Source organism: Poecilia latipinna, unplaced genomic scaffold (assembly GCF_001443285.1).
Source record: "Poecilia latipinna isolate Pla-1442-1.1 unplaced genomic scaffold, P_latipinna-1.0 Scaffold2309, whole genome shotgun sequence".
In the NCBI taxonomy this organism is placed as follows: domain Eukaryota; kingdom Metazoa; phylum Chordata; class Actinopteri; order Cyprinodontiformes; family Poeciliidae; genus Poecilia; species Poecilia latipinna.
The window spans coordinates 49,730-76,989 of NW_015114925.1; the positions used below are offsets into that span (position 1 = coordinate 49,730).

General features: G+C 39.4%; 1 protein-coding gene across 1 annotated transcript in view; it reads right to left on the minus strand.

Annotated features, from left to right (window-relative positions):
- hcn2b (hyperpolarization activated cyclic nucleotide-gated potassium channel 2b) overlaps nucleotides 1-27,260 on the minus strand; it is a 43,512-nt gene that overhangs the window by 6,559 nt on the left and 9,693 nt on the right. Inside the window, exons 3-7 of the mRNA XM_015018711.1 lie at nucleotides 25,845-26,006; nucleotides 18,209-18,427; nucleotides 8,007-8,153; nucleotides 6,795-7,035; nucleotides 2,479-2,643 (exon numbers count right to left, since the gene is read on the minus strand). Of these exons, the coding sequence (XP_014874197.1) occupies nucleotides 2,479-2,643; nucleotides 6,795-7,035; nucleotides 8,007-8,153; nucleotides 18,209-18,427; nucleotides 25,845-26,006 (934 nt within the window). The remainder of the gene's footprint in view (nucleotides 1-2,478; nucleotides 2,644-6,794; nucleotides 7,036-8,006; nucleotides 8,154-18,208; nucleotides 18,428-25,844; nucleotides 26,007-27,260) is intronic.

Genomic DNA, 27,260 nt, shown 5'->3' on the forward strand with positions numbered 1-27,260 from the left:
TGGAGATGTAGGTTGGCCGGAGAATTGAGAGCTTCACCTTTTGGCTTAGCTCTTTCTTCACCACAACAGGACAGAACAGGGCTTGCATAACTGCAGACACCACGCTAATCCATCTAACAATTCCCATCCCCATCTTTCCCTCATCCGTTTCTTTCTTGTAAAATGTGGGAAGAAGGGGAGAGGGATGAATGGCTGGGACAAAGGCGGGATTTGTACATTTTGACATGTTAGCCTTCTTAGCTGCATCCCAATGATTTAAAATTTGTCATATTTTAGATACTATGAGAGCAAACATCAGGTAGACTTGAATTGAGTTTTGTTGTTGAGCTTCAGCAGCACATATGATGTGTTGTGTCGGTGGCCGTCAGCTTGGATCTCTTTGCAGAAAACGTGCTAGAAAACTGAATAGAAAGGTTAGATGTCATTTCAACATCAAGGTGAATACGTCTTATTCTGCTCTGGTCCATATGGTTTTTGTGAGAAGCAACACTGCAAGATAGTTGCAAGATAGATCTTAATTCTTCGACCTGGCATATTGCATGGACTGAAAACTTAATATTCATGGCTCACAAATGGTCATCTTCCTCAAATAATGGGCTATGTAATTTTTTGCTAAAAGTCATTTTGGCAAAACAAACCACCCCCTTTTCATTGCCTCAAGATAACTTAGGCAAGAAAATTGCTTTTAGCAAAAAATTACTTAGGCCATTATTTTAAGAAGGTGATGAAATGTAACCTTAGTGCTACAGACTCTTGTAAAATATGGAGGGAAAACTAAAAGAATCCATACATAGTGTACTGTCACCCATAGAAAATTGGCTACAGTGCGAATCCTGCTGTCAGACTAATACATTTTTAATCTTACACCATACAGCCATGTAAATGTATAGGTGCTAGAGGTGCTGGAGGTGAAATTATGTAAGATATAGTAAAAGATGAAGAGGTTATGCTGAAGTGTTACTAGTTAATGTTGTGTATCACCATATGCCTTTGAAATGCAAGGTTGATGTGCAAAGGTGTGATGAAAAGTAGCTTTTCTCTGGGCTATTGTGATAGTATTTCTTTTCATACACCCGAGAAAATTAAAATTAAAAAGAAAATGCAGTCCTTTGCCTGCAAAGGGCCTCTGCTGAGGAGTGATGAAATACAACTAGATGCTTTGTGACTGATAAAAGTGCTCTATAAATAAAGCACTCTTTCATGCCACAATTGATTAAAACTAAGATTATGGCTCTTTTGAATGAGTTGGTTCGACAAAGCTGCCTCATTTCTAGAATTTAATGGAAACCTACAGTATAACGCGCCCTTTGAATCACTGCTTTCACAACAGCACTTTCCTGTCAAGTATTCTGCCGCTGTAAAATAGCTTCTTCGGCTCAAGCCTGCAGCTTATGAGTGAGTGTTTCTGGTAGACGTCTGGTAACCATTAAAATAGAAGGACACCTATTGCATCAGCAATATATCAGACATTCGCCCCTTTCCACAAACACTTAATTTATCTTTATTTAAAGGTACTGTTGATGAAACAAAAAAAAGAAAAGCACGTGTGACTACCGATTGACTCGCAAAATGCACGTGTGGAGCCTAGAGGAACTGTGTGGCTGCTGGTTATGCCTTGAAACAGACGCGCAGGTTTTCCCCCAAATAAGTGAGCTGTCAAACCGAAGGGGTACTCGTGCACAAAATGTGGTTGCTATGGCAACACCTGACAGGTGGCGGCAGCGGAGCTTTTGGTACACATGTCAAATGTGGTCATGCGACAAACAGCAACACAGCTGACCTCCAGAAGGAGTTGTTCACATTGTGAAGAAAGATAACAACAGAGTGTGTGAGTGTGCATGTGTGTGTGTGTGTTTTAACTTTGGAGGGAAATATTCACTGAAAGCATTGAGACATGACAACATAAACAAAGAATGTCTAAGTGTCACTTCCCGCAATGCTGTCACAGTTGTCAGACAGACCAGTGTTTTTGAAACAGACATCTCATAAATAAAAAAAATACCTCCCCCCCCCATCACTGCATTTTATGAATGAATCTTATGGGATCAGCTTACTTGCTCTTTCTATATTTGTGTAAAAAAAAAAGATAATTGACCAAAAGTTTGTTCGAGTAGACACATTCAGACACAACTAGACTTAATGCATCTAACAACTACCAAAAAAATGGCTGGTGTTATGGACTCAGATCTAAATATTAATGTAAACTCACCAAATAGGCCTGGTATCATTTTAAAATTAGTTCCAAATTAAAGGATTTCTTGACAAATAAAGAGACAGAAAATCTTCTACCCACTTTTATTTTCCCCATTAGATTATTGTAGAGTTGTTTTTTCACTACATACATTTTAGGATTGTCAATATGAGGTACATAACCATACTGAACTGACACTTCTACACTGAACGACCAATTACTGCTGATAAAAATGAACGCTAAAGTCTTCCACTGCTTCTGTTCGTCCAACAACATGATGGCCTTACCTATCCGGTCCAGTCGGTCGATGGCAACCGTCTCAAAGGCCCTCCTCATCATGGGATACTCTTCCAGCACTTCATTGAAATTGTCCACCGAGAGAGAGTACAGGCGGCAGTAGGTGTCAGCTCGAACACTGGCTGTCCTTCTGCCTCGGGTCAGCAGACAGATCTCTGGAGGGGAGAAAAAAGGGAATATAAACGCATGACTAGAAACCAGAAAATTGCCCAGACTGACAGATTTTAGGCCGTCAGGAAGTGAGAAGGGCTCTGAAAGTGAAGCACCGCATTGAAACAAATTCCCGAAGAACGAAGGCAGTGAGCAAATATGTGATCCAAATCGCAGTGATTTTCCGTTACAGGAGTTATGCATAATTATTTTGACCAACTAACAAAAACGTGTGTTTGCACCGCACTGACAGCTGTATTAAGGAAGCACTAAATTTAGAGATGTGCAGCTAAGCTTCATTACTTCACTTGTTCCTCCTCCTTTCCTTCAGTAACTGTTTTTTTTTTACCCGTAGCTCTACTTTTTTTGAGGGCTGGGGCTGACTGTTGTCTTGACAACCACATGCCCTCCTTTTCCCTCGCCTTTAAAGGTTGACCTCCTGTGACTCTCAGCGGAAAAGGGAGAGAATAACAAATCAGAAGAATACTCCATTAAGAAACTAAATAAAGGTTCTGCACTAAAATAAACCGTGAGTGCCTGAGGTATTTTGACATCATTTTATAAACACAACCCCACTCACCATTAGCAACCGGATGATTGTCCAAACAATAATCTCTCTCTTAGAGGTTTGTTTGTTCTTTTTTGGAAAACGTGTGTTGTCTCTCAACAGATGAGGAGTTTGAGAAAGTTTTGTATTACAGTAAAGTGTTTTAGTAAAACAAAACACTGAGCAACAATCTGGTATTACTTATTTGTGCGTAACTCTTCCATCTTCTGCTGAAAGAACTATATTGTAGATTTACTTATTGCTGAATAAATCAAATACATTCTCTGCAGACCATCCAACTGACCCATCTTTACAAATTATAGCACACAGGGTGATGCATTTCTCTGATGGAAGCAAATGAGTTTCTTCAAAATCAGTCAGATGCACAGCTAGGTTATGTGTTTGGTTGGTTGAAGCAAAGTTAAATTCAAATTTGAGAACTTTTGCTTGCTGTAAGCGTTCAGTCCTTTGCTTCATGGAGCTCAAATCTTTTGATCTACAGGAAAAATCTAGACTGATAACCTTGGGAAAAGTATCAGCCCAATTCAAGCTGACCACAATTTGTAAATTCACTAAGGGTTGTTTTGCAAAATGTATAAAATTTAATTTAATTCAGTTTGTCTATATAGTGCCAATCCACAACAAATATCGTCTCGAGTCACTTTAAAAGAAAATGATTTCAATGCAGTCATGCATGCATTGCAATTGATCTTAGTTATAAGTTAGTACATGAAGCTCAGCTAACTATTCAAAATAGTTAAAAAATTTTCTATCCAATTGTGGATAGAAAACTGTGGATAGAAAGCACGTGTAATTAAAAACATAATCATTATGGCTCATTTCCCTCAACTGATAAAATATTAAAAAAGTTAATTTAAAATTGCAGTCAAAAATTTTTAATCTTAGATTGCCCTATAAGAGTGAATTTTCACATAAATTACACATTTAATGCAAATAAATACACTTTTTTTATGTGATAGAGTTCGTACAAGTGTCGGTTCTCATTTACCATCATAAAAAAAAATAATCAAAAACCAGGATACCTTATTTAAAGATTTAGTTTTTTTAAGAAATGGTCACATACCTAACCTCCTTTTTGGTATTTTGAAACAAAAGTGATTTATCTGCACTTAAATACCAAAATGTAACTGTGTTTTGATGTGAAACAAAATATACTTATACAATAAGTTTGTCAAATGAGGAAAAAGTAGGACACCCTGTCCCAAAGTGCAGGAAATGACTTTAGTGAGACGCTTCCTGTGACAATCTACCCGTCTCTGAACTTGCTTGGACGGCCCACATCCAGGTGTGTCGGCAATTGATTTGAATATTTTTTTCCCAGATATTCTCTTGGGATCTCTTTAAAATCTATCCCACACTCACAAGCTGCTGAAATCTGCTGCCCAAGGGCCTCAGAGAGCTTTTCCAATCTCACCATAGTGTTCCCCGTCACGTCAACAGCCAGGAGCAAACCGTGTCTGAAGATTAAGCAAGGTAAACCACCTCCAAAATGCTGAGTAACAATGTTCTAAACATGTACTCCTCATGTGATACGTCTGTGTATAAACTGAGCCATATTTAGTGGGAATAAATGTGTACAATTTACTCCTCAATAAAGATCCAGAAAGATCACTTTGGATGTTACTCGGGTTATATTGTAGTGCTACAGATAAATCTCCTCAGCATATTTTCAGTTAGGTTTGCCGCATTTGCTCTATTTTGCATGACATGCACTAATAAGAGCCTTTTTGAACATTTCAGGGACGCAATAGTGAGTGAGAACGTTTTGGCGCTCCACTTTCTGTGTGAGTTACTGTTCGCAAACTGGTCAAGACATCATTTCATAAACCCTCACCTGGGATCTTTGTGGTCTCTCATAATGCACGCATTTGCATATTGCCAGCATCATTAGTGGCCAGCGGGCAGTGCGTTGAAAGGATAATAACGCTAATGAAACCACGAGGGCTGAATAAATTGTTCATACCACCAGGTGGCCAGTTGTAGTTCACGGCGCCATCCTTAAAGACGACGATGAATGCAGAGAAATACTGGAAATTCAGAGTGAACGTTCGCAGGAACATGAATTTTCATGAGCACATCTCGGACCCATTACCTTTATCCCTCTACCAGAGGGATAAAGGTTTTGTTTTGTTTTGTTTTTTTTGTGCAAGACCAAAGCATTCAGAAAACAATATTATGTATAATATATTATATATATAGAAAAGTAAAATATATGATATATAAATTAAAGCCTAACCCCAACCCTCAGCTTTGCATTATCTTCATGTAGTCATGGCAGGTGAACAGGATATATAGCACACTGGGAACTAAGAAAGCAAAAGTTCTATTAAAGAAACTTGAATCCAGAATTAATGGATAGTTTTCATATTTTGAAGAACAATTGCAGCAGCTGTTTTGGCACCTTTTAGTGTGAAGGATTTATAGCTGGAGTTATTTGTAGCATATGGAGATGTCCAATTAGTGGCTGCAGATTTTGATATGGCCCATATGGGCCGTTGAACAGGGAGGCATTAGAAACAAAGGGCGGTGGTGCAAAATAATACAACTTCACCTGCACAAATTTTCTATTGCTTTTTGGAGTTTGAAGAGTTGTTAATACGTAGGTATTGTTGTTGTGGCTCATTCTGTGCAGAAAAGAGCAACCTCCTTGCTCCGATCTTATTGATGTGTTAGGATGACCAAGTCAAAGTCCAAATCTAGAATCTGCTAAGATTTAAAGATGGATCTGTACAGATGCTCTACATCCAATCTGGTTGAGCTTCAGTCATTTTGCTAAGGTGTTTCTGCTAAAAAAAATTCAGTACTCAGCGAAAGATTTGGATTAAAAGGCAGCAACTCTAAAACATCAATATTATTAACTAATATTATGTCATAAAAAAACTTCTTAGTAAGCTTAGAAAATGACCTTAAATCTAAATCTGGGGACTTGACTGAATTTAGACTTAACTAACTCTCCCACCTACTTTCCATAATCTGCTGGTATCTACTGGTAATAGAGGACACAGGTTACATTGTCGCATTAAACTCACCATTTATGCACACTTCCACAAAGTGATTTAGTGATTCTATCCCACATGGTACATGGTGATCCTGCTGTCCCTCCAATCCAAGGATAAAAGTGACGTCTTCTTTGTTGACAGGCACAGCTTATAAACTCCTTTTATCAGACATCACACATGGCTCCATAGACACAGTTCCTCTAAGCTAATTAGTTATTATTAATTGGATGTGCGTGCACAAGAGCATGCTGTGCACTTGGGTTAATGCAACAGTGCTAAGGGCATCTTTCACATCAGTGAACTCTGATCTGCTGCAGTAAGGACCCGATGCTAACGATTCAGCACACAGAGTTTAACTACAGGGTGTTAATAAAAAGGTCATGTGACCATTGGTTCAGAGCATCTGCATATTGGGTAAAGTCAGGGAAGAATCATTTAGTATGAAATCAGCTGGAGAAGGCTAACGTGTTAGCATTTCAAAATGACAGGGTATTGTTTTGTTTCACAGCAAAGTATGGAAATATCAATTTTAGGCGCAGAGAATTCAGAAAGCAAGCCAGAGCAATAACGATGCGATGAAGCGACGCACCGCCAAAGTAGGAGCCGTCCATGAGCTTCATGCCGATGCTCCCTTTGGTCAGGACGCTCACCACCCCGTGCTGAATGAAGTACATCTTCTTGCCAATGGTGCCTTCTCTGATGATGTAGTCTCCTGGCTGGAAGACTTCAAACCTCAACTTGGTCAGCATGGCTGTCACAAAGTTCGGGTCGGCGTTGGCAAACAGCGGCATGGAGGCCACCAGCTTACGGCAATTGAAGTTGACAATTTCCTAAGAGGTGAAGACGGAGAAACTGAGACCATAACGCATGTGTAAAAATGCAACAAAACTGAAACGGTGCCTTTACTGAATCACAGTTAATCCTCTAATACATTAAATCACAATTGATCTGAATTAGATCTACCTGGTACATTTCAGCTGTTTCCAACATTCATTTCAGCTAAGCAGAAAAAAACAAAACAAAACTATTTTTTGATGAAAATTCAAGTCACACATGGCTTCTGCATGCCTTTGTATGCATAAAAAGAGGAATATTTGCAGACTTGCACAAACAGAAAAATATATCTTGGCTTAGGGTCTTTTTAATGAAGATGCCAGAGAAGTGTGCAGCTTTCTTTAGCGGTTGATCCACCTGTTGCTGCGCACTGCTTACCAGCTGGCTTAAAAGACCCAGAAGCTGCTGACAAGCTTTCTGTTTGAAATGAAAGAAATCGCATCCTGTTCTGCATTTTTATTTTGTTTCAGATCAACTTGATCTTTGAATGGGGTTTTGAAAAAAAAACAAAACAAAACCAAGAATGACAGATTGTCTCACAGCTACAAACAACATGTATTAGGTCCACATTTATCAGAGTTTATACCAGAAATCATCATTAGGCCGTTTCTGGTTGACAAGGGTTTCTGTAAACCTTAAATATTTAATGCCAAACATTATCCCAGTGTGAAGCAAGTTATAAAAACTTCTCTTGGGGTGAAAAAAGTAAATCTGATTTAGTTTTAATTAAACGCCTGGAAACTGCGACCGAATAACGGCTCAAATCCAAACACTTTTGGTTACATTACCTTAGCACTGAATATTCAGCTTATTATCGTTCATCTACAGCAATTTGAAGTTTGTTTGAGTTACTCTGGTCTTGTGGCTGAAAAACGTTTTTTTTGTTGTTGTTGTTTTTGGATATGTGGGAACAGACATCTAAACAGCCATCAACCTATCCATAGAAATAGTATGACTTTTCTCGTACTTCTCTCAGAGGCTCGTTTAGCTCCTCCAGGATGCTCTCCTCGTCGAACATCTTCCCTTGGTATCTGTGCTCGTAGTAATCGTGGATTTTCTGTCGGAAGTCAGCCGGCAGTTTGTGGAATGACATGTACTGCTCCACTTGCTTGTACTAGAAGATGGTGAGAGTGGGGAGAGGTTGAAAAGAGGAAAATCAGATGGATGGATCAATGTGAACAGGGATTAGAGACACAACTGTCAGCAGTTTGAGAGGTTTATCTGGCATTACGGCCATCTTGCCTCAGTACGTATAAGGACTTATTGCCTTCCTTTGTTTAAAGATTACTTATCATTGTTTGTTGTGTTTGGAAGAATAAATATGGATTCTGTTGACTATCAACCAATTAAACTAAATAAAAAGGAGTAATTTTTCTTCTTCAAACTGCTTATTTTAATCCAGAACTTTTGTTTATTTTAACATGTGACACGATCACTTTAAGCTGAAAATGAATGAAATAAACAAATACATAAAAATAAATAAGTAAATAAACCTTGGCCATTTTGTTGAGGTTTTGATTTCAAAATGAAGTTGCTATGATTTGCTGGTTCATGGTCGAGTTGGTTAATTAGCTAATCAGCCTTCATGCAATTACCTCTACGCAACTTCAGCTTCAAACCATGCAGCCTGCGCTGAAACACAACATTATGCATCAACACTCATCAGCTCTTGCTTTGCATTTACCAATGTCAGCATCAGTAATGACATAATTTTTTGAACATAAGATAGAAATGTCTTAATGTTACGTTTTATTTTCTGATTTAGAACTGGGAAATTCAGATTTCATGTGACAGACATTAACTGAAAATTGAGTAGATTGTGAAATAGATTCCTCTCCCCTTAAAAAAAAAGCTGTAAACCATACTTTTCCCCTTATTGATGAGTTCAATTTCCTGCTCACACGAGGGCCGCCTGACCCAGATGTGTTATGGAGAGAGAAGCTATAATAAAAGTGTTAAGGAATCACGACAGCGCAGTGAAGCCCGTGAGAATTTATTCTGCTTCCCTGTGTTTAGAGAAATCAGCTGTGAGCTGTGACTGCACATGGTAATCACAGACGACCTCACAATTTCTCTGGATGGCGGTGACATGCACGAGTTCTTCTTTCCTCTCTTCTTTTTCACAGAACAAATGCGCATTAAAATAACCTGACGATCCTTCTTTTCATACATGCAAACAATCCATGATCGGATATATTTCATCGCTGTTGGCAAGGTTGTTTTTCCTGTGTGTGTCACAAGTTGTTACACACAGGAAACACAGCCACTGGCCCTCGCCCAATGGCTGCTGGAATAGGACCCAGAACCTGAAACCTTTCAAGAATAATCGCGGTTGGATGGATGGATGAACAGAAAGTTATTATTCTAGTTAATGTATTGATGTTCATAGGAAAATGAAGATGTGTCTTATTTATGCTGGAGTTGAAAAATACATCATCTATGTATATACAGCCTTGCAAAAGTATTACTTTCACTTGAACTCAGCGGCTGGCTCCAGGACCCTCCAGTGAGCAAATCTCAGTGGAGGGTCAAATTAAACTCAATGGATCACATACCGACCACTGTTACTGTCATCCGCATCAAACGGTACCTTAATGTCTAGCTCTCCTAACTGACCATATCACATTTCAAGCCTGAATACGTTCTGGAAATAGCATGCTGCTTAATCTACTCTGAGGCTTCAAACATCAGGGGAAAACTGCTTGGTGTCATTTGGGGGGAGGGGGGGGGAAGAATTGTGCCATTCCTGCTTGTTCTTGGCATACAAATGGTTCCAAGATATTCTTTATTTATAGCAGGAGTGTGTGTGTGTGTGTGTGTGTGTGTGTGTGTGTGGGTGTGTGTGTGTGTGTGTGTGTGTGTGTGTGTGTGGTCCTTGCAGTTTTTATGTGCTCCACCTTCTAGTAAATACAAGGAAGCATGAAGCATTCTTGTGGTTCAAATATCACAAAAATGTGTGTTTATGAGATGTGCCTGAATGACATACAACAGCAACAACTGAAGCTAGCTGGATCATGTTGTTCAGCTGTGCTGCACTGTAAAAAAAAAAAAAAAAAAACCTCCCTATTTTCCCCAAATTTTTCAAAAAAAAAAAAAAAAAAAAAAAAAAAAAAAAAAAAAAAAAAAAAAGTGAAGATTTACATTCTTCTTGCCAAAACCTCTGTTTGAGAATATTAGAGAAACTATCAGCTGGAATGAGGTGACAATCTGATTTCATATGAATGTGAGTTGTTTTAAATGTTACATAAAGTTTATCTCTCTGTGTGTGTCTGGTGTGTGAAGCAATGTGAGTCCACCATCTTTGCTAAAAATCACAATAACAAGATATAAAAAAAAAAAACTTATGTTTTTAAATTTTTTTTTAGAAAAGATAACATTATAAAAAGAGAGGAGAATTACAGCGGTCTCAGTGTGTGTGTGTGTGTGTGTGTGAGGTGGTGGTGGGGTCCTTTCCCCTTAAACGCGACAGTCATCGACACATGCACTCAGTCTTGAACCTTCCCTGTCTAGGAAATTAAATTTATCCACACTACAAGGTGACAAATGATTTAGAGAATCAAATGGAGGCTTGATCCCTGTGTTCAGATCGCAATATCCTTATTATAGCGCCGACTCAGAAAGACATTGATTTTCTCTCTCTGTGGGACCGGCTTCACTTACCATGGAATACTTTTTGCAATTTAAAAAGGAAAAGAGAAAAAAAAATATCTTGAATAAAGTATGATTTACTTTGTCAATTTTTGGTCTGTTACTCTAATTGTTGTCTCTTTTTGTATGATTAAAAAAAGACATACAAAAAGATGTCGTGTGTAATAGAAATATATGAAATAATATTTCTATTACACAACTTGTGCAACATTTGGTTGATCATTCATTTGAAATCGCGCCTGACGCTTTGTTTCTCTGAGAGGTGGATCTCGTTTAGGTGCGTCTTGTTCGGCCTGCTGTGTTTGGGGACACTGAATTCACATGGGCCTCAAAATTCCAGATATGCAACAAAGTCCTTCCTGCTTGCTGTGTGTCTGTAACAATAATGATGTGGCCAAGTTTGCAGAGCATCCACCTCATTTAGCTAAAAATGGGGATAAGCTGGAGGACTTCTATTACGTGTTTCCGGCCACAGGATTCAGAGTGTGACAGTCTCAATTAAACTGGACTGACATCTCAGTGGCTGGTGGAGAAGAGGCGATCCGCTGGGTTTCTCAGCGTGAGGCTCAGATTAGTGGCCATGTCACTCAAAGCAAAGGGGATGAGGCTGAGACTCATCTGACCTCCCATTTTAAGCATTTTTTTTTTTAAAATAAATATAGTAAATGGCAGAGTTCATAATAATGTCAGGAGATTATTACGATCAACGCAGTTTAAGTCTTATGAAATATAACTTTGTGGCCCAAAATGAACATAAAGTGAACTCGAAGCTTTCCGCAGTCGCTGTATGAAACCAGCCAATTTAATATATTTGGGAAATTAAATCAGGCCCTCTCAGCCTGTGGGCTTAGCAGGAGGCAGATGCAGCAAAGAGGGTTTTTTTATGGGACATACACCCCTGAGTCGGTGGATTGTAAGTATGATGCATGGCTGTCAGTGTGAGCTGCCGCAGAGGGGAGAAGTATAAATTGAATTGGGAATTTTATTAATGCTCCATGCTTCTGAGCATCATGGCTCAGGAAGTGATACATATATATATATAAAAAAATATCTCCTGTGTTTGTGTGTGTGTGTGTGTTTGTCTGTGAGGAAATTTCCTGGAATTTTAACTGAATTGTCTAATTGATTGAATAATTTAGGATGAACCGTGTTGATAAATGCACACAAAACAGAGTTTCTTTCAAAGAAATCCACACAAAACATTGGCGGAGGATCCGCTTCCCTCTGGATGAGCTGATTTATTTTTTTACTGAGACCAGTGAAGACACAGTTACACGAATCTAACCTACTGAAAACAAAAGCATGCCCCAGTTTTCTCTTCTTCAGTTTTGACAGGAAATTCTTATTCATGTTATGTTTTCAAGGTAATATGAAGATGATTTAGTAACAGACTTTATGGGGTTGAGGTTTATGTGTGAACTTTATGTGACTGGAAAAATGCCACCCCTAGCGAAGCATGACGGTGGAAGTTTGATCCCGTGGGAATGATTTTTTCCCACGAAAATAACTCTGGGAAGAAAACATGATCAAATACACGATAAAGAGGTGTAACTGTCAGAAAAATTGGGAGATTTCATACGGAGTATGGTGTCATAAACGCTGCAAAGAGAAACATTTGCGTAAATTAAGTTTTTCTAGAGGGAGTCAAGGTTTTAAAACCTTCATATATAAAGTGATTTTATTTTGATTTCGCCAATAAAACTCTTCACATATTTTAAAATAGTTCTGCACAAATGAATTTTAAAATTCTTAAGACAATAATACATGTTGCTTAAGTTTAATTTGGGATTGGTGAAAGCTAAAAATAGTAAAAACATTTTTCTTTTGCTGAACTAAAGTAGAACTTGTTTTTCAAGATCACTGCTTCTGTCACGAGAAAATGCTATTTGTGTTAATGTTATGTGATTCAGTTTTTAAAATTTTACTCTGATTGATTAGAACATGATCTGATTTAGAACATCCTTCACTTAAACCCAGTGGAAAGTCAACATTTGAACTACTTCCGAATAATTGTTTTGGAGCCGTTTTTAGTGAAGAGTTCAGATGCAAGCTGAAATCAGTGAACCTTTGATCAAAACGGGAGACGACAAAGCAATCAATAAAACCTAACCCATTGTCCCTTTGAGGTTTTGGGCTTCTGGGGAAAAAAACAAAACAAACAACAACAAAAAAACAAAGATATAACTTCTAAATTAAAATTTTAAGCGTCCAGGAAAAGTGAAACAGTGTTCATCTTCATCAAGGTAGGCCCCGGAGGACCCGTGTCTCCCGTCTCTCAACTATGAAGGGGAGTGTGATGGGGGAGTGGAAGCAGGAGTGCAGTTATGTAATGGCTAATGCCCCCTGTCCATGTGTGGTGTCCCTGGCAGCTGGTGTACTGCCCAACAGCGCAAGGGCAAAGTGACAGATGAAACAGGAAAGGGCTGGTGGCCTGGAGATGGAACAAGGGTTGTGGAGAAATTTATCGGGGAGGAAACTGGTCTCCCCTACAAGGAGGGGATGACAGAGGGACAATAAGGTTTGCTAATTGTAGCACCATTCTTTCTGTAGCACTACTTCAGAAAGTCACTTTAACACAAACAAGAGCTAAGTGCCATTACCTGCAACTTTATAACAGTCCTCGGAGCAAATGTGTCCCACAAATGTTACTGGACAAAAACAAATCGTTACTTTGTCAAAAATAAAATATCAAAGCCATATTGTCATAGTAAAATATGCAAATAGTAGAAAAATGTGCATATCCATCAAGGTCTTTAGATAAGACAGCTGAAAAGAATCAACAGAACCAATTATTAAGTTGAATTTTTATAAAGAATTTTCCCAGTCAAGGTTTTATTGTGAAAATTGTTAAAAGGTAAAGCTCTGAGCCAAAAAATATTAATTCACAAAATAACATATTTACAGAACTCAAGGAAGATCCTGACCATCTGGAGTTGTGCTTTCAGTTCATATCATATGGAGCAAAATGAACTAATTAGTGTTTCATGGATGAAAACCAGCTGGGAAAGCACCACTGAAGGAAAGGCAGCGAACAAAGGCCATGAGCTAAATTATGAAAAGACAAGAGTCGTATTTACCTGATGTTTAGCGGTGATTTAGTTGGCCTTTCTTTTTTGGTAGACAAAATTTGAGTAAAAGCTAAATAATTTAAAATTTTGATAATACGATTAGGGAAACTAGCTCATGCATAAGTCCAGCGCAGAACACAAAACTTAAACCTCAATGGCAAGGAAAAAGTGAAAAGAGTGACAGAAAACTAGTGCTCTAATTATATGATAAACTTAAGAGATTAGCTTTTAATTCAGACCAAAATCTAAACCTATTAATGATTCAGAGGAAGTTACTGAAATGAGTTGTTAATAGTTTTAACAGTTTTAACAAAAGTTAGGAAGATAAGCATTGAAGCTGGGTTTCATAAAAGAAAAAAAAATAATAAGACATTTTCTTCTAAGGTAGTTTAAAAGTAATGAAATGTCTCCATCACATCAGAGAGAAACCCAAGGAATCCAATATGGCAGCTATTGATAAAAAAAGTTATGAAAGTAAAGTCAAAGAATTAAAAAAAAAAAAAGCATTGGTTAGAAATCTTCGACCTTGTTTCTGTTTCTCTTTCCATTCTGATCACAAACTAACCATGTAAATCGGGCGTCTGACTCTGAAAAAGCAGGAAACATTTGGACTTGTTTGCTCCGCAGGGAACCTCAGAAATCCTGTCATTCTTTCACCCGGAGGCCCTGAGCCTGAGATGATGTTAACTATCACAGCTGTTATTACATTTCTGTCTTAACATGGCTCACAACGCCGACTGTTTACTTTATGTTGAGTCAACACACGTCTGCGCTGTCGTTAGCATTTACACTAACTATATAATTCATCTGTTTCCCCTCAAAGTTCAGTTCAAATCCAGGTCCGTTCGGCGCGCCGTTCCTCGTCGGCTAACGATGGACGAAAACAGCCGTGGGGCGATCAGGGGATCAATAGGTTCGAGGATGACTTGTGCCAGTTCATCCTCCTTGCAGGGTGTTGCGTCTCTGTTCGTTATTTTTTTCTGCGGCGAATCACAAGAGAACAGGAAGCGACGGCTGTGTACATCACAGCGCTGACAGAGGAGAGCCTCGAGAAACTGACAGAAAACAGACACCGGCTCGGAGTCAGCAGCTCTTTCGCCCTTCCTTTCCATTTTCTCTCCAGTCTTTATTAAACACAGAACTCTGCCTACAGCAGGAGGACCTCCTATTAGGCTTACAGCCCTAATGTCAAAGTGTTCAAGTGGAAAGCAATTATACTGCTATTGTACTGCAAGTTTTTTTTTTGTCCTCGCTCACACAATGAAGCCAAGGGAAGGCTTCAAAAATGGATTAACTGGCATAGTGACAGAACAGCTAGAAACAGTGAGCATTCCTCAAGTGCAGTTTAGGCACTGTGATGTAAAATAAATCTGTTGTTTAGAAATACTGCATGTGATGTACAAGGAGAATATGAAAAATAAAGTCAGGAACTTTTAAAATATCCCTTGACCACACAAAGTTTATAGAGCTAATAAATATGTAATATATGCAATAATATATTATAAGTGGGTAAAGTGAAAATGTAAAATGAAAGGGGAAGCTGGGTTTACAGGTTTAAAGCAGGCTTCCTGAGACTGTTTCGAGAAGTGATGATGAATTTGTGGCTCGGGTTTCTTTTCTGAAAGTCAGAGTCGAGAAGCTGGTGGTAAACAAACCAAAAACTGCCTCCAGGTTTGCAGGTGGCACCTTTTTTTAAAATGATTTTATTTTATGCTTTTCTGTGAATTGAACTGTGGGAATTTAATTTGGGTTTAACTCAAACCCAAAGGAGGATTATAGGAACGATTAGTGATAATTGTTAATGACGTTTTTATAAATGTGCTTTGTCTTTGACCTGCATCATCTCGAGTTTCGCTCAAAAGTTTACATACACTCATCCTAGGAATGGCTGTCTTATTCATTTTGGGGTGTTTTTAATTATTAATTTGAGCCATTATGTCTTCAGGGTCAAATGGTAAAAAAGAAAAAAAAAAGTAAAAACATGGAGGAAAATTTAGTGAATTAGTTGAAATTCATTTGACATAAAATGATATTTTATCTCTCTTTTACATGAAAAGGATCTGTTAAATAGGTTGGTTCCCATGTTTACTCAGTTTTTAATCATAGTTCTTACATTTTCAACAGGATTAAGGTAGTTGAAAAGTGTTTTTGTCCTGTTAGAACAGCAAACTGCATTATTTTTAAAATTTTTAATTTTAATTTACAATGGATGGCTACATTCACAGTATTAGACTTCACTTCAAATCAACAAGTAGATAGTTGTAACTTGGACACAGTCGAACAAATAAACATCAAAAATACCTTTGAAACTGAAAATCAGGCTTTTGGAAAAGCCTTGACCTCAGTCCTGTTAAAATATGGAGAGTTGTGTTTAAAAGATGGATCCTCACCAGGAAAGCAGCCAATTAAAATCAACTGTGTCGCTTATTTATTTATTTATTTTTTTTTGCCAAGACTTTAAACGTACATCCAGGCTACATTCGTAGCTACAAAAAGCACCAGTTTTTCACAGTTTGCTTCAGCAATTTAACCAGATAAAACTGGAGGTGTATGTAAATATTTGGATATGTATATGATTCTTAATTTTAAGAGTTGATGAGCCTGAATTTCAAGCCATTCCTCCTAATGAGGAGTATTATAAGAACCTCTGATAACAACTACATCATGCTTATAAATGTTATACAATGTAAACATTGGTTATCTGTTTCATTTTGAAAACCAGTCCAGCCACTAGAGTCAGTACTGCATTTAAACGGGGTTATATCATAACCTTAAAAAGCAAAACGAGATCGCCGCAGACTGCCTCGAACACTATCAATCAAGAGCAACAAAATGAGGAGAATAAATCTACAACATGATTACTGGAGAGACAGGATATAATTGAGCTTTTTAGGGTTCAGAGGAAAGGACCTGTTGTTCTGATGCGTTTGCTTGACGTGCAGACGGGACAGACTGCAGGATCTCCACATCACCCGGGATCTGAGGGAGCTAACAAGTCACAGAACACCTCTGGCACAGCGAGGCTGTAAAGCAGAAGCTCGGCCCCCTTTTCCAGCCTGCAGACTCCACAAGCTTTGATCTTCTGCTGGTACAAAGAGGCCAGATGTGCGCTGGTCCGGCGCGATGCAGACATGAATATCGGACTAATGGAGCAGATGCTGCTTCCATCAAAGTCCATTGGTATCAAATGAACTATTCTTTCTATTCATATCAAATGCCACAACTTTATTCACACTGTTGGGCAAATAAACAGAAAGTGATGCAAATGGGGGCAGTACTGGGAGGGTTGCAGCCTGATCTGCATCCTAGGTAATTTACACACAGACTGCAGTAAGAAGTTGTTTTTATTTCTCACAAAGAAACTGATTGCAGCTTAGTATTAGCTCAGACATTGGTCAGTTTTGAGAAATATGTTCACCATGAGCGAATGAATAATTGGATAAAACAATCCCAACAGCAAATGGCTGGAGAATAACATTCTTAATATCTTGGTGTATGACTCCCTTTTTCAATTTTTGTTCATTCTAAACCCTGTTTGGGTCAGATTGCTCTTATAAGATAGATCATGATCTAATCGGGCCAAAAGACATTACTTGATGGAGTTATTTAGTCACATTTCGTACAGAAAACTATGTGGAAAACAGAGAAATTGCTTTAAATTGTCCAAGCAGGAACAAAATGTCCCACCTGGTTGATATGCAATGTCGAAGACAGCTAGAGACGACAAACGGTACATATATATGAAATGGGGAAGGGGGAAAAATGAACAGCCCCTGATATTAAGTATGTTTCAGGTATTACTGATCAGACAGAGAACAACAGGCAGAGATAATGCCATGATACAGAGAGGGAGTTTTCACGCTTGATAGTTCGACAGGCTCGGTTCGATTGGGGACCAGAATTGCAACATTTGCTATCACGCTGCACTGTGTCAAACCTGCTCGTGGTGCGATAACACCAAGAACTTACTGAAGGAATCAACACGAAAACCTCCGAAGAAGACATGAGCGCAGCTTCCATCGTTGCAAAATGTAAACAAAATTGGAGTGTTGTCAGATTTTGGTGGTTGTAGAATTATTCTTTAGTGTTGGGTTAAAAAAAAAAAAAAAAAACATGAGCCATTTCTCTCGCCACCCTGTATCATAGAGTATTTACCAGGAATACTCTATTATACAGTTCGCTTCCTGCTTTCTTGATTTGACAAACAAATGGGAAACTAGATGACAAACCCTGAAGATGAAATAAAGTTACATCTGCTTTAATTACCAATATGAAAGCAACCGAGGCAGAGCTGGCGCTTTTTCTTTTTTTCTTTTTCTTTTTTTTAGTAACGTCTCTTTGAGTTTCTAATAGTGAGGCTCTGTGCTGAATCTTTGCTCTTAAGTGTGAATCTAAACACAAACACATGGGTCACTTGAGATGCTAGGTAACTGATTTGCAGCAGCATCCCTACCTTTTCCTGGTACTGCCGCCTCGATGAATCCAGAGACTGGATGAGGGCGGTTGCGTGGCCAATAAACATGGCATAGCAGGTCGCTCCCACAATCATACTGAGCATGGTCAGCCAGATGTCCGACATGCTCTCTGGGGCTTGCCTGCCGTATCCAATGCACAGCATGTGGCTCATGGCCTTGAAGAGGGCGAAGGAGTAGAGCTCGCTCCATGAGTCGTTCTGTTGGAGAGTGGGGAGAAGCTGGTTAGAGGTAAGTAGGTGCGTTTATTTATTTATTTATTTTTTTGGTTTTAAGTCAAGAGAGCCAATCTGATGAGGTGTCGTACTTTTATTCCCTAGCGGGGAAGCAGCAGCAGCAGCAGCAGCAGCAGCATGTACAAGTGTGACTGAAGTGGTGAAAGAGAGGATGTATTAGGAAATGGAGAGGTTTTATGGGTGAGAAATTCCTGGCGAAGTCTGTAGCTCCGCGTCTGCCGAGTGGTTCGGGTTTCTTAGGGGGTCTAATCATCGTCACTAAGCAGCATTGCCTCGTCCCGGCCGAGAAAGAGGACATAAAAAGAGAGTTGTTAATGAGGAGTCTGCACTGGCTTCTCCGTTTCTCCTTTGATTGGTGCTCGGACACTCAGCGGGCCCTAATTCTCTCATGCTGGACTCATTAGACAGCCCTTCACTGGCACCCCACTTTCCCTCCTTACACAGCTGCTGTGGGCAAACCACCTGAAGGTTACCTACGTGCACGAAGGGTGATCCCTCGAAAAGCTCGCAAGCCCTGAAGCCACTGTTTGATCGGGTAGATTCTTATCTGATGTGTGTTTCTCCAGCCTAATTTGCATTGAATTTGAGATTCAAATGGGCTCGGTTTTGAAGAGGGAGGAGGAAAATATGTTTTGCGGAAGTGCAAATGGTTGAAAATTACCATGAAGTAAAGTGATCTGAGATGAAGTGAGGAAATAAAAAAAAAATTAAAAAAATAGATTTCTGTAAAACAAACAAAAAATAAATAGATAGTGGTGTGTTTTGAGCCTTGAAGTCAGAGAGTGGCTCATCCTGGTATTGGAAAATAGAAAGTTAGAATTAAAAGCATAATAATAAGCACAACATTAGTTTCAGTTACTCTATCTGTACATTTGTTTTGTGTTACAGTGCTGCTATTTTCAGACACAATTTGGGCACCCTGCACCAGACTGAGGCTCACTTAGGCTAACACTGGTTGGGAAAAGATGAAAAACTGCTGTCAGCATGCTGCAACACCGCAGGTGGATAAATGTCAGGATTAGGAACCTTTCACGCCGAGAGAAGGCACAGAAATATGCTTCCTGATTCAATCGGCTAAATCTGGCTGTCTCTGTTTCAGACGTTGTGATTTTCCTGTCCAGCACTGGATTTCAGAGCAAAGTGCAGGCACAAATGAGTGCACAGTAATTGAATGGATGTTTTTGTTCCACTGGGATCTGATTTAAATTTACCAAACATGACATGCAACATAAATGAAAGAGAGTGTTGCAGAATAATGCAACCTTTTAGCAAAAAAAAAAAAAAAAAAAAATTCCTGCTCCTGGAGCTTTTTCATACCATGTCTTGTGTCAACCACAAACTTAAAGTGGCAAACCAACACAAATTAGCAGGAATGCTATATGTGGATAAAATCCAACACTTTAAGATACCATCTCCAAAGTGACTCGTGTTGGAGGCAGCATCGCCTTGTAGGGATTTTCTTTTTGTGTGAGTGTGTTGTTGTTGTTTTGAAAATAAATAAAAGTTGGAGGTGAACTACTACTGTAAATCTTTACACCCCAGCAGGAATTTTTACTTTTTCTTTAGCAAATTAATGCAGTTAAAAAAGATTCCAGAAAAATGAAAATTGCCACCAATGTTAGCTTCTACTTCCACAAACGTACCGCTGACAGTTCAAAGGTTAATTCTCCATGTCATTTTTTTTCCTTTTGTATTTCTAGAAAACGTTTTTTTTTACGGTCACCAAGGCTGGCATTTCGAAAACTTTTAAGATTTCTTTCTCAGTTTTGTAGAACAGCGTCACATGAAAACAAAAATGTGCTCCGACATGGCCTTACTTCCAAGGTTAGCTCGTTAAAAACACAGCAAGTTTAGATCGTTTGAAATATTTCCCACTGCCAGGCACTGTAGTCGCAATTGTGAACAATTTAATTGATGACTGACGATTTGCCTTCTGGAAAGCAGTCCCTTATTAATTCTCAGCAGCACAACAAATATGCATATGTAGATTTTTCTGAAGTCTTCATTTACCTGTAACAGTTTGATCATAAAACTCTATAGGGGAGAAACTCTCCTAGCAGGAGAAAGCAGATGAAGAGTCCCTCAGCGTATAAATTTGAGTTAACAGCTGATTAAAGCCGACAGATTGCACAGCTGTCTCTTACTGTAGGAAATTACAATCTTCAGAGTAACACAATAAACTAATTCTACAGAGATACTACCTTGTGTGAAGGCGGGGGTGAGGGGAGCGAGGAGGCAGAAAAAAAGCAAACGAAATTAGTTCTTGTGTTCCATTTTATTTGCTATCGGTCTTCACTGAGCTGCACAGATGATAGCTAATTGTACATAATACATTTAGGGAGGAACACAAAGGGACTCTGGGACATGGATAATGCATGGTGCAGTCGGGTAGTGACTGTAGGTGCACGCCGGCGCGCTCGTCTGGGTGGCGGCTCTTCCACTCTGGATCTATCCGCTTATGTCGGTATGCGACTGTGCGCTTGCTCCGAGTTACGGTGGGCAGCGTTTCACTCTGAGTGTCTTAAAACCGACATGGGGAGTTTGTTTTACTTCAAAGGACACACATTTACAATTTTAATATGTAAACATCCATAAAAAAATAGCTTGTTTAGATTCATAATTTAGAGCCACCGGGCCCATGTTTGAGTTTATAATTCAAAACTAAATGGGAACAGCATCTGAAGATAGCTTGCTGTCTGCTGGAGTGTGTTGGAAATGAAGAAGGTTGCACAGAACAAAATAAAAGTTACTTTGATTTAAGCATCACAGTAATAACATAAATATTAAACTAATGAGAAAAACACAATGATATTGTGATATAGTGCATTTTGAAAGTATTCATAAGCCTTGACTTTTAATACATTTTGTATGCATATTTTGTAAGTAAGCCAACAGAAAGTTGTGCTTAATTGTGACGTGGAAGGAATGGCATGCACAATTTTCATTATTAATTTTGTGAACATGAAAGCTGAAATCCGTTGCATGCATCTGTTCTAACTCGTGTCGTTGCTTTGTAGAAACGATTGGCGGGCATGTGGTTTACTTGTGTGCTGTCCAATCAGATTTCAGTATCTACACGTTGCCAGGGTGCAACCTGCCTACATTCAGTAAGCAACATACCAGGAGAATAGTTATTTTAATCACCATGTGGTCACTCAGGACCCATCTAAATACACGGTCTGAATGATGCATTTAGAGCAGGAGGCTTGAAATCCAGTGTTATGTGAGATGCATGTTGTTTTATAACTTAACCGTGATTATAACGTCACCATTGTCTACCTTTCTGCTGTGTTCCTGGTTCCTCATAATGCTGATTGTTCACTAGCGTTCTCTTACAAAAGAACATTAAAAAGAAAAGTTTTTTTTCTGTTGGAAATGTGGTGATACGTCTAACCAGTAATACAAACAAACAAACAAAAAAAAATCAACCTAAAAGATTCTTATTGTACAGATAACACAGTGGTAACAGCCTGAACTGAAATTATCCGATGAACCTACTCACATTTGTTGCGCTTGGTGAGATCTGATCACATTTAAAATCAAACTTTTTTTATATCGCTTAGCTTGCTGCATTTTACAGCTTCACATCTGTTTAAGCCCTGAAGGGTTCAAGACTGGCAAATAACCCAGCAGGGCACATCACAGCTGCCATTATGTGTACTTTCAGCAAAATGTAGTTTCACCCAGGCAAGTGGGACTATTTGTAGTCCAAATAAAAAAATATTAAAATAATAATAAAAAAAAACACCTCCAAAGGTATAATCTTGCACAAATAGAGGTTTTCCTATAAAGTAAACCGGTTAATATGAGTTTTCAGGTTCTATAGGCCCTAATTTCTGCCTTGTAAAGGGAAAGTGGGAAAATAGTTAGCTGAAGTGCAACCATGGCCTTTTTTTTTTTTTGATGATGATGATGATGATGATGATGATGATGTAAGCTGCAACCAATATGATTTAAACTCAAAGCGTCTTTTCAAATCTGGTTGTGCCAAGAATGATGAAGACCTTTCATTTTCCACTGTGGAAAGTCTCTCCAGAGATGAAAAGGTTGATAAGCTGATAGACAAATATCACTGTGGGACAATAAGGTGTCTGATCTGAAAATCACAAATTTTTACCATTGCAATCAAAGATAATCTATTATAGCCCCTGACCATGTGGCATGCAGGATGTTCACCAGATGGAAAAACCTTCCACTGAGTCAGCAGTTCTGCTGAATAGATTACTGCCTTCTCCTGTGTTCTCTGTAGATTCAGAATATCACTAAGGACGCGTCAAACCCTGAACATAAAATTTACCTTCTATAGGCAACAACAAGGCATTGTAGTTTCTAGAGCACAACAAAATTGGACTGGTGTCCTTAGTGATAAATAAATAAGTAATTAAATAAATAAAGTCTCAATCAGTCCTTACAGTGCAGCAGATAAGCTCCGAATTAATTATCATTTATATAATCCATGACTTATCTAAACACATTTAGGGTCCAGTTATTTAGTTTGGCTCGCCGGGTTGCACTGCTGCAGCTTACAGCAGGGAAAGCATCCAGCATTTCAGAAGTCTGTCTGAAACTATAGTGTCATTGTTATCTGGTGGATCCTGGCCAGATAACACACAGCAACACCTTCACAAACAGGCCTTACACTTTCTACTTATTCACACAAACCCTGTCAGATCACCTCAGAAACCAAATAAAGCGAGGATGCTCTTACTGACTTTGAAAGCCTGAGAGTGTTTTTAAAGTGCATCTCTGGGTGACTGAATAAAACATTAATGCATAAACAAATTAGCTGTTACAACAACTCTTCTTCTTCCAATGCAGTAAAATAAGTTGAATTCTAAGTGGAGCGTACACATAGGAGGAGGAGGAGAAGGAGGAGGAGGAGGAGGAGGAGGAGGAAGGGGGGAGGCAGCAGCTTTATTTTAATGTCACCGACTGAGCAGCCAATAAGCCTGAGGTAATGTTGACTGGGGGTAGAGGGGGGGGACTCCACCTGTCATCATGCACATAATACAGAGTCACTTACGTAACAGACCATGGAGATCTGCTTTGTTGTGATGACTGAGCTGTTGAATCCTGCATGTTCATATACTGTTTACAAGTCAACAGTCGCTTCTCAAAGTGTTAAGAGGCCAATGTTCACACATTACAGAAAGCTCCAAAGTTGCACGTAGCAAAAAAAAAAAAAAAAAAGGCATGCCAAGCAAGCCACCATGGTGCTGCGGAGAGAGCTTAAGAAAGGAAACACGGGTTTGAGCCCAGCAAATGACCAGCAGAGGCAGGCAGACGATCGGCCTGAGGTGAACCATGAGGACCACACAGGGAGACGGGAGGAGGGAGTAGAAAACCGCTGACGATTTTTCCAACACTGAATTCTGTTGGTCTGTTACATAAAGTCCCAATAAAAGCCTTGATGTTTGAAGTCATAAAATGTGGGGGAAAAAAAGTTTCAGTGGTTATAAGTATTTTTGTAAGGAACTACATGCGCTGCTGCAGATAAAGTGTTTGCACCATTTAGTGACATTTGGCACGCAAATGTCACAGAGCCGTGTGGAAGCTGACCCTTCTCTGACACCGGGAAACCGCCACATCGGCAAAACATAATACTGAAACTGGAGTTGAATACCAATCGGTATCGAGTACGAACACAGCCACATGAACAGAGACGGCGTCGTCAGATTCTAAAGCACGAGGCTTGTAAAAGGACAACACAGGGAAGAAGAAAGTGGCATGAAATCTATTCTGAATTTGGTTTTCCAGACAAACCAAGAGCCCAAAGTCGACAATCTTGACAAAGGCATTGCACAGAGTTGGAAGCGATGTACTCTGTTTTGCCATGCACATGGAGGAGAAAAAAAAAACAGATGGATCGACAGAGATGCAATGATGATATTCTTCAAGGTCAGCGAGCGAGCATGCAGACACATCACAGGGAGTCTCTCATTTTCTTTGGCACAAACTGTGGTAACACACCTATCCAAATAAGCATGTTTATGTCATAGGATTAAGCAACATGACTGTGTTGAATCTATGTGCCAAAATAAGGAGACTGTGAATTAGCAAATAGGACGTTTGGCTAGCGGAGTCAGGCAGCTGTGAAAATAGTCTGGATCTGAAAAAAGCTACAGAAGGGCCATTATTCTATTCTAGATTATGCTCAAAGTAACTATTTCCAATTACAGCCCTGAGATTTTTCTCTTTTGATCATTTATTTCCAACGTGTGCCATTAATATGATCTGAACTAAAGTTTTTCCAAGGTTTTCCCTGTGTCTGGTCATCACTTCTGACCGATTCCCTGTCTCTTGTAGAAAAACAAAATAATTCCCACAGCATAATGCTGACGTTGCCTGTATTCATGTTGATAATGAAACAGTTGAACCAAGTTATTAATTCGTGGGTTCCACTGGATTTTACCGAGAAGAAATATCAGGTTTGTATTGTCTCAACTCTAAAGGTGTAATGATTTCTCTTTTCTGCCTGTGTAGCTTTTTCGTTCCATGATAAACTCTCCGAATGCTACAAACCCACGGGCACGCCATGCAGGTGTGTACGGGTTCGCGCGTCCCGAACTTTAAGCTGGCCTCCAGCCACGTCAGCCATCAGCTTCCAATCTGCTACCTCCGAGCCAGAATGACAAATCTGACAGAGTGCTGTTTAAGTCACAAATGTTAAAGTCAAAAACAACTCCGGAGGGTTTGCAGTTTTTGCACTCTCGTTTGCATTTGCATCAACATTTGCAATTTGTGTGTTTCTGTGTGTCCAGTGGCTCGTGAGGTGAAGCAGGACACATGGGGGAGTCTATGGTGACGTTCTGCTGGTTGACCGGAGCTTATTTGGTTTTTGATGAAACGGACAAAAACAGAAATGAACTATGAAGATAAGAAATGTCAACTGAGAAATTGCCTGTTCTAGAGATGAATTAGTGCCACTAACTCTCATATTAATATTTTTAATAATGTTTTTCATCAGTTACAGCTCTAGCTAATAGCTTTTCAAGTAACTAAAAAGTTTATCTATCTATCTCTGTGTAATAATTCTGAAGGAAAGCCTTGTGGGGACATGGCCAAACAGACAGCTTCAAAAAAAGCTCTTCTTCAGCATCTCCTCTCCTCCATGTTTTTTTTAGCGAGAGCAGTCCTGCGCACACGTATGTGTGTGTGTGTGTGTGTGTGTGTGTGTGTGTGTGTGTGTGTGTGGGTGTGTTTGTGTGTGTGTGTGTGTGTGAAAGCTCCTCTTTGGGTGAAACTCATTTTCCTAATCTGACTGCATTTAACTCTCCACTTTGCTCCAGCGGAGAATGCGTTCCATGTTTTGATTGTCGCTGATTTGTTGCCAGGCATTTGTCGTCTGCAATTTCCGGCACAAACAAGGCGCACTGCTCACCACCATCTTGTTCAGTGACACCCAGCAGTCAGACGGGAAGTCCTGCAGCATGGGAACGAGGAACTGCAGACAGCCGTCCCAGTGGCACAGCAGCAGCATCATCCCGATCAGGTTGAATATTCTCATCACAGCACTAGCCAGGTCATAGGTCATGTGGAAGATCTGTCAGCGGGAGCAGAGACGGGAAGAGAGGTTACACAACCGGAGAGCTGGGAGGGACGAAGCGGCGCTATACGTGTGATTTGAATTAACAATCATTGTTTAAACAGGCACAGTCACAGCTCGGCGAATGGCAAACACAGCCGGATCTGTTTTGACCGCCCGTCCAGAACGGTGCAACACATTCATCGGCAACAGATTTCCAAGCTTTGTTTTGGAAGATGTGGCTTTTATTTGACCAATCTACTCTACAGACTAGGTCTTCATTAACCGGAAAGCTTTTCACGACAGCAGCTCATTATGAAGCAATAAGGGGAAAACAAGTGAAATATAAGGTGAGGTACACTAATGAATTGCGTTTGACTCATAGAAAAGTTTTGAATGCTCTTCATGTCAAACAAATCACATGCAAAAACCTGTGGCTGATGACTTAGACCACCGGAGTTCAACTAATATGGGCTGGCCAGCTGCTGCTGACACAAAAATAAGATGCAAAATCGATGAATTGTGTCTTGTTTATAGATTTTGTCAGCCAAAGGTACAATTCAAAATAACAGTAGAGTTTATGACAATGTGCCAACAATGTCTGGAAAAGTTTGATTGAGGTATTTTACATGTCTGAATAAAGATGATGAAATATCTGTCTTTATTCTTTCTTTCTCACTTTTTTACTTTCTTCCATCCATCCATCCATCCATCCATCCATCCATCCATCATCAGTGGAGGACTATCCATTTAAAGATGTGTAATAACAGAGAAAAATAAAAGCAAACAATTATTTGTTGGAAACCAGATAATAGAGTTGCATCAATTCTAGTGCAAAGTTGATTTTACACATTACCATAAGATCTAGGCTAATAAGAACGTGCTTTAAACAAACAAATGCGTATCTAGTACTTATTTCTACATGTCACATTTAACATGGGGCACTCATCTGCGAATAGGGAGAGTAGCTTCAGCCGTGGCGGGGCGGAGACGTGTATTCAAAGGTCTAATACAACAGGTTTAGAGCCAGGTCGCAGGTGAAAAGTTGTGAATGTTCAAGGAAGAAATTTTGATTGAAATGAACATCTGGGCGATTTGCTGGTGTTGCTTCTCTGCTTAAGGTAAGAGTCTGGTCTCAGCCTGGTCAACACTAATCACTGCAGTCTCCTTGGCAGTCAGCCAGGCTGGGTTGCCACTGCGTGCGAGGGGAGGCGGGGTGGTGGGGGGTAATTTTACATGGTGTGAAATCCTTATTTAACTGGGCCAACTGGA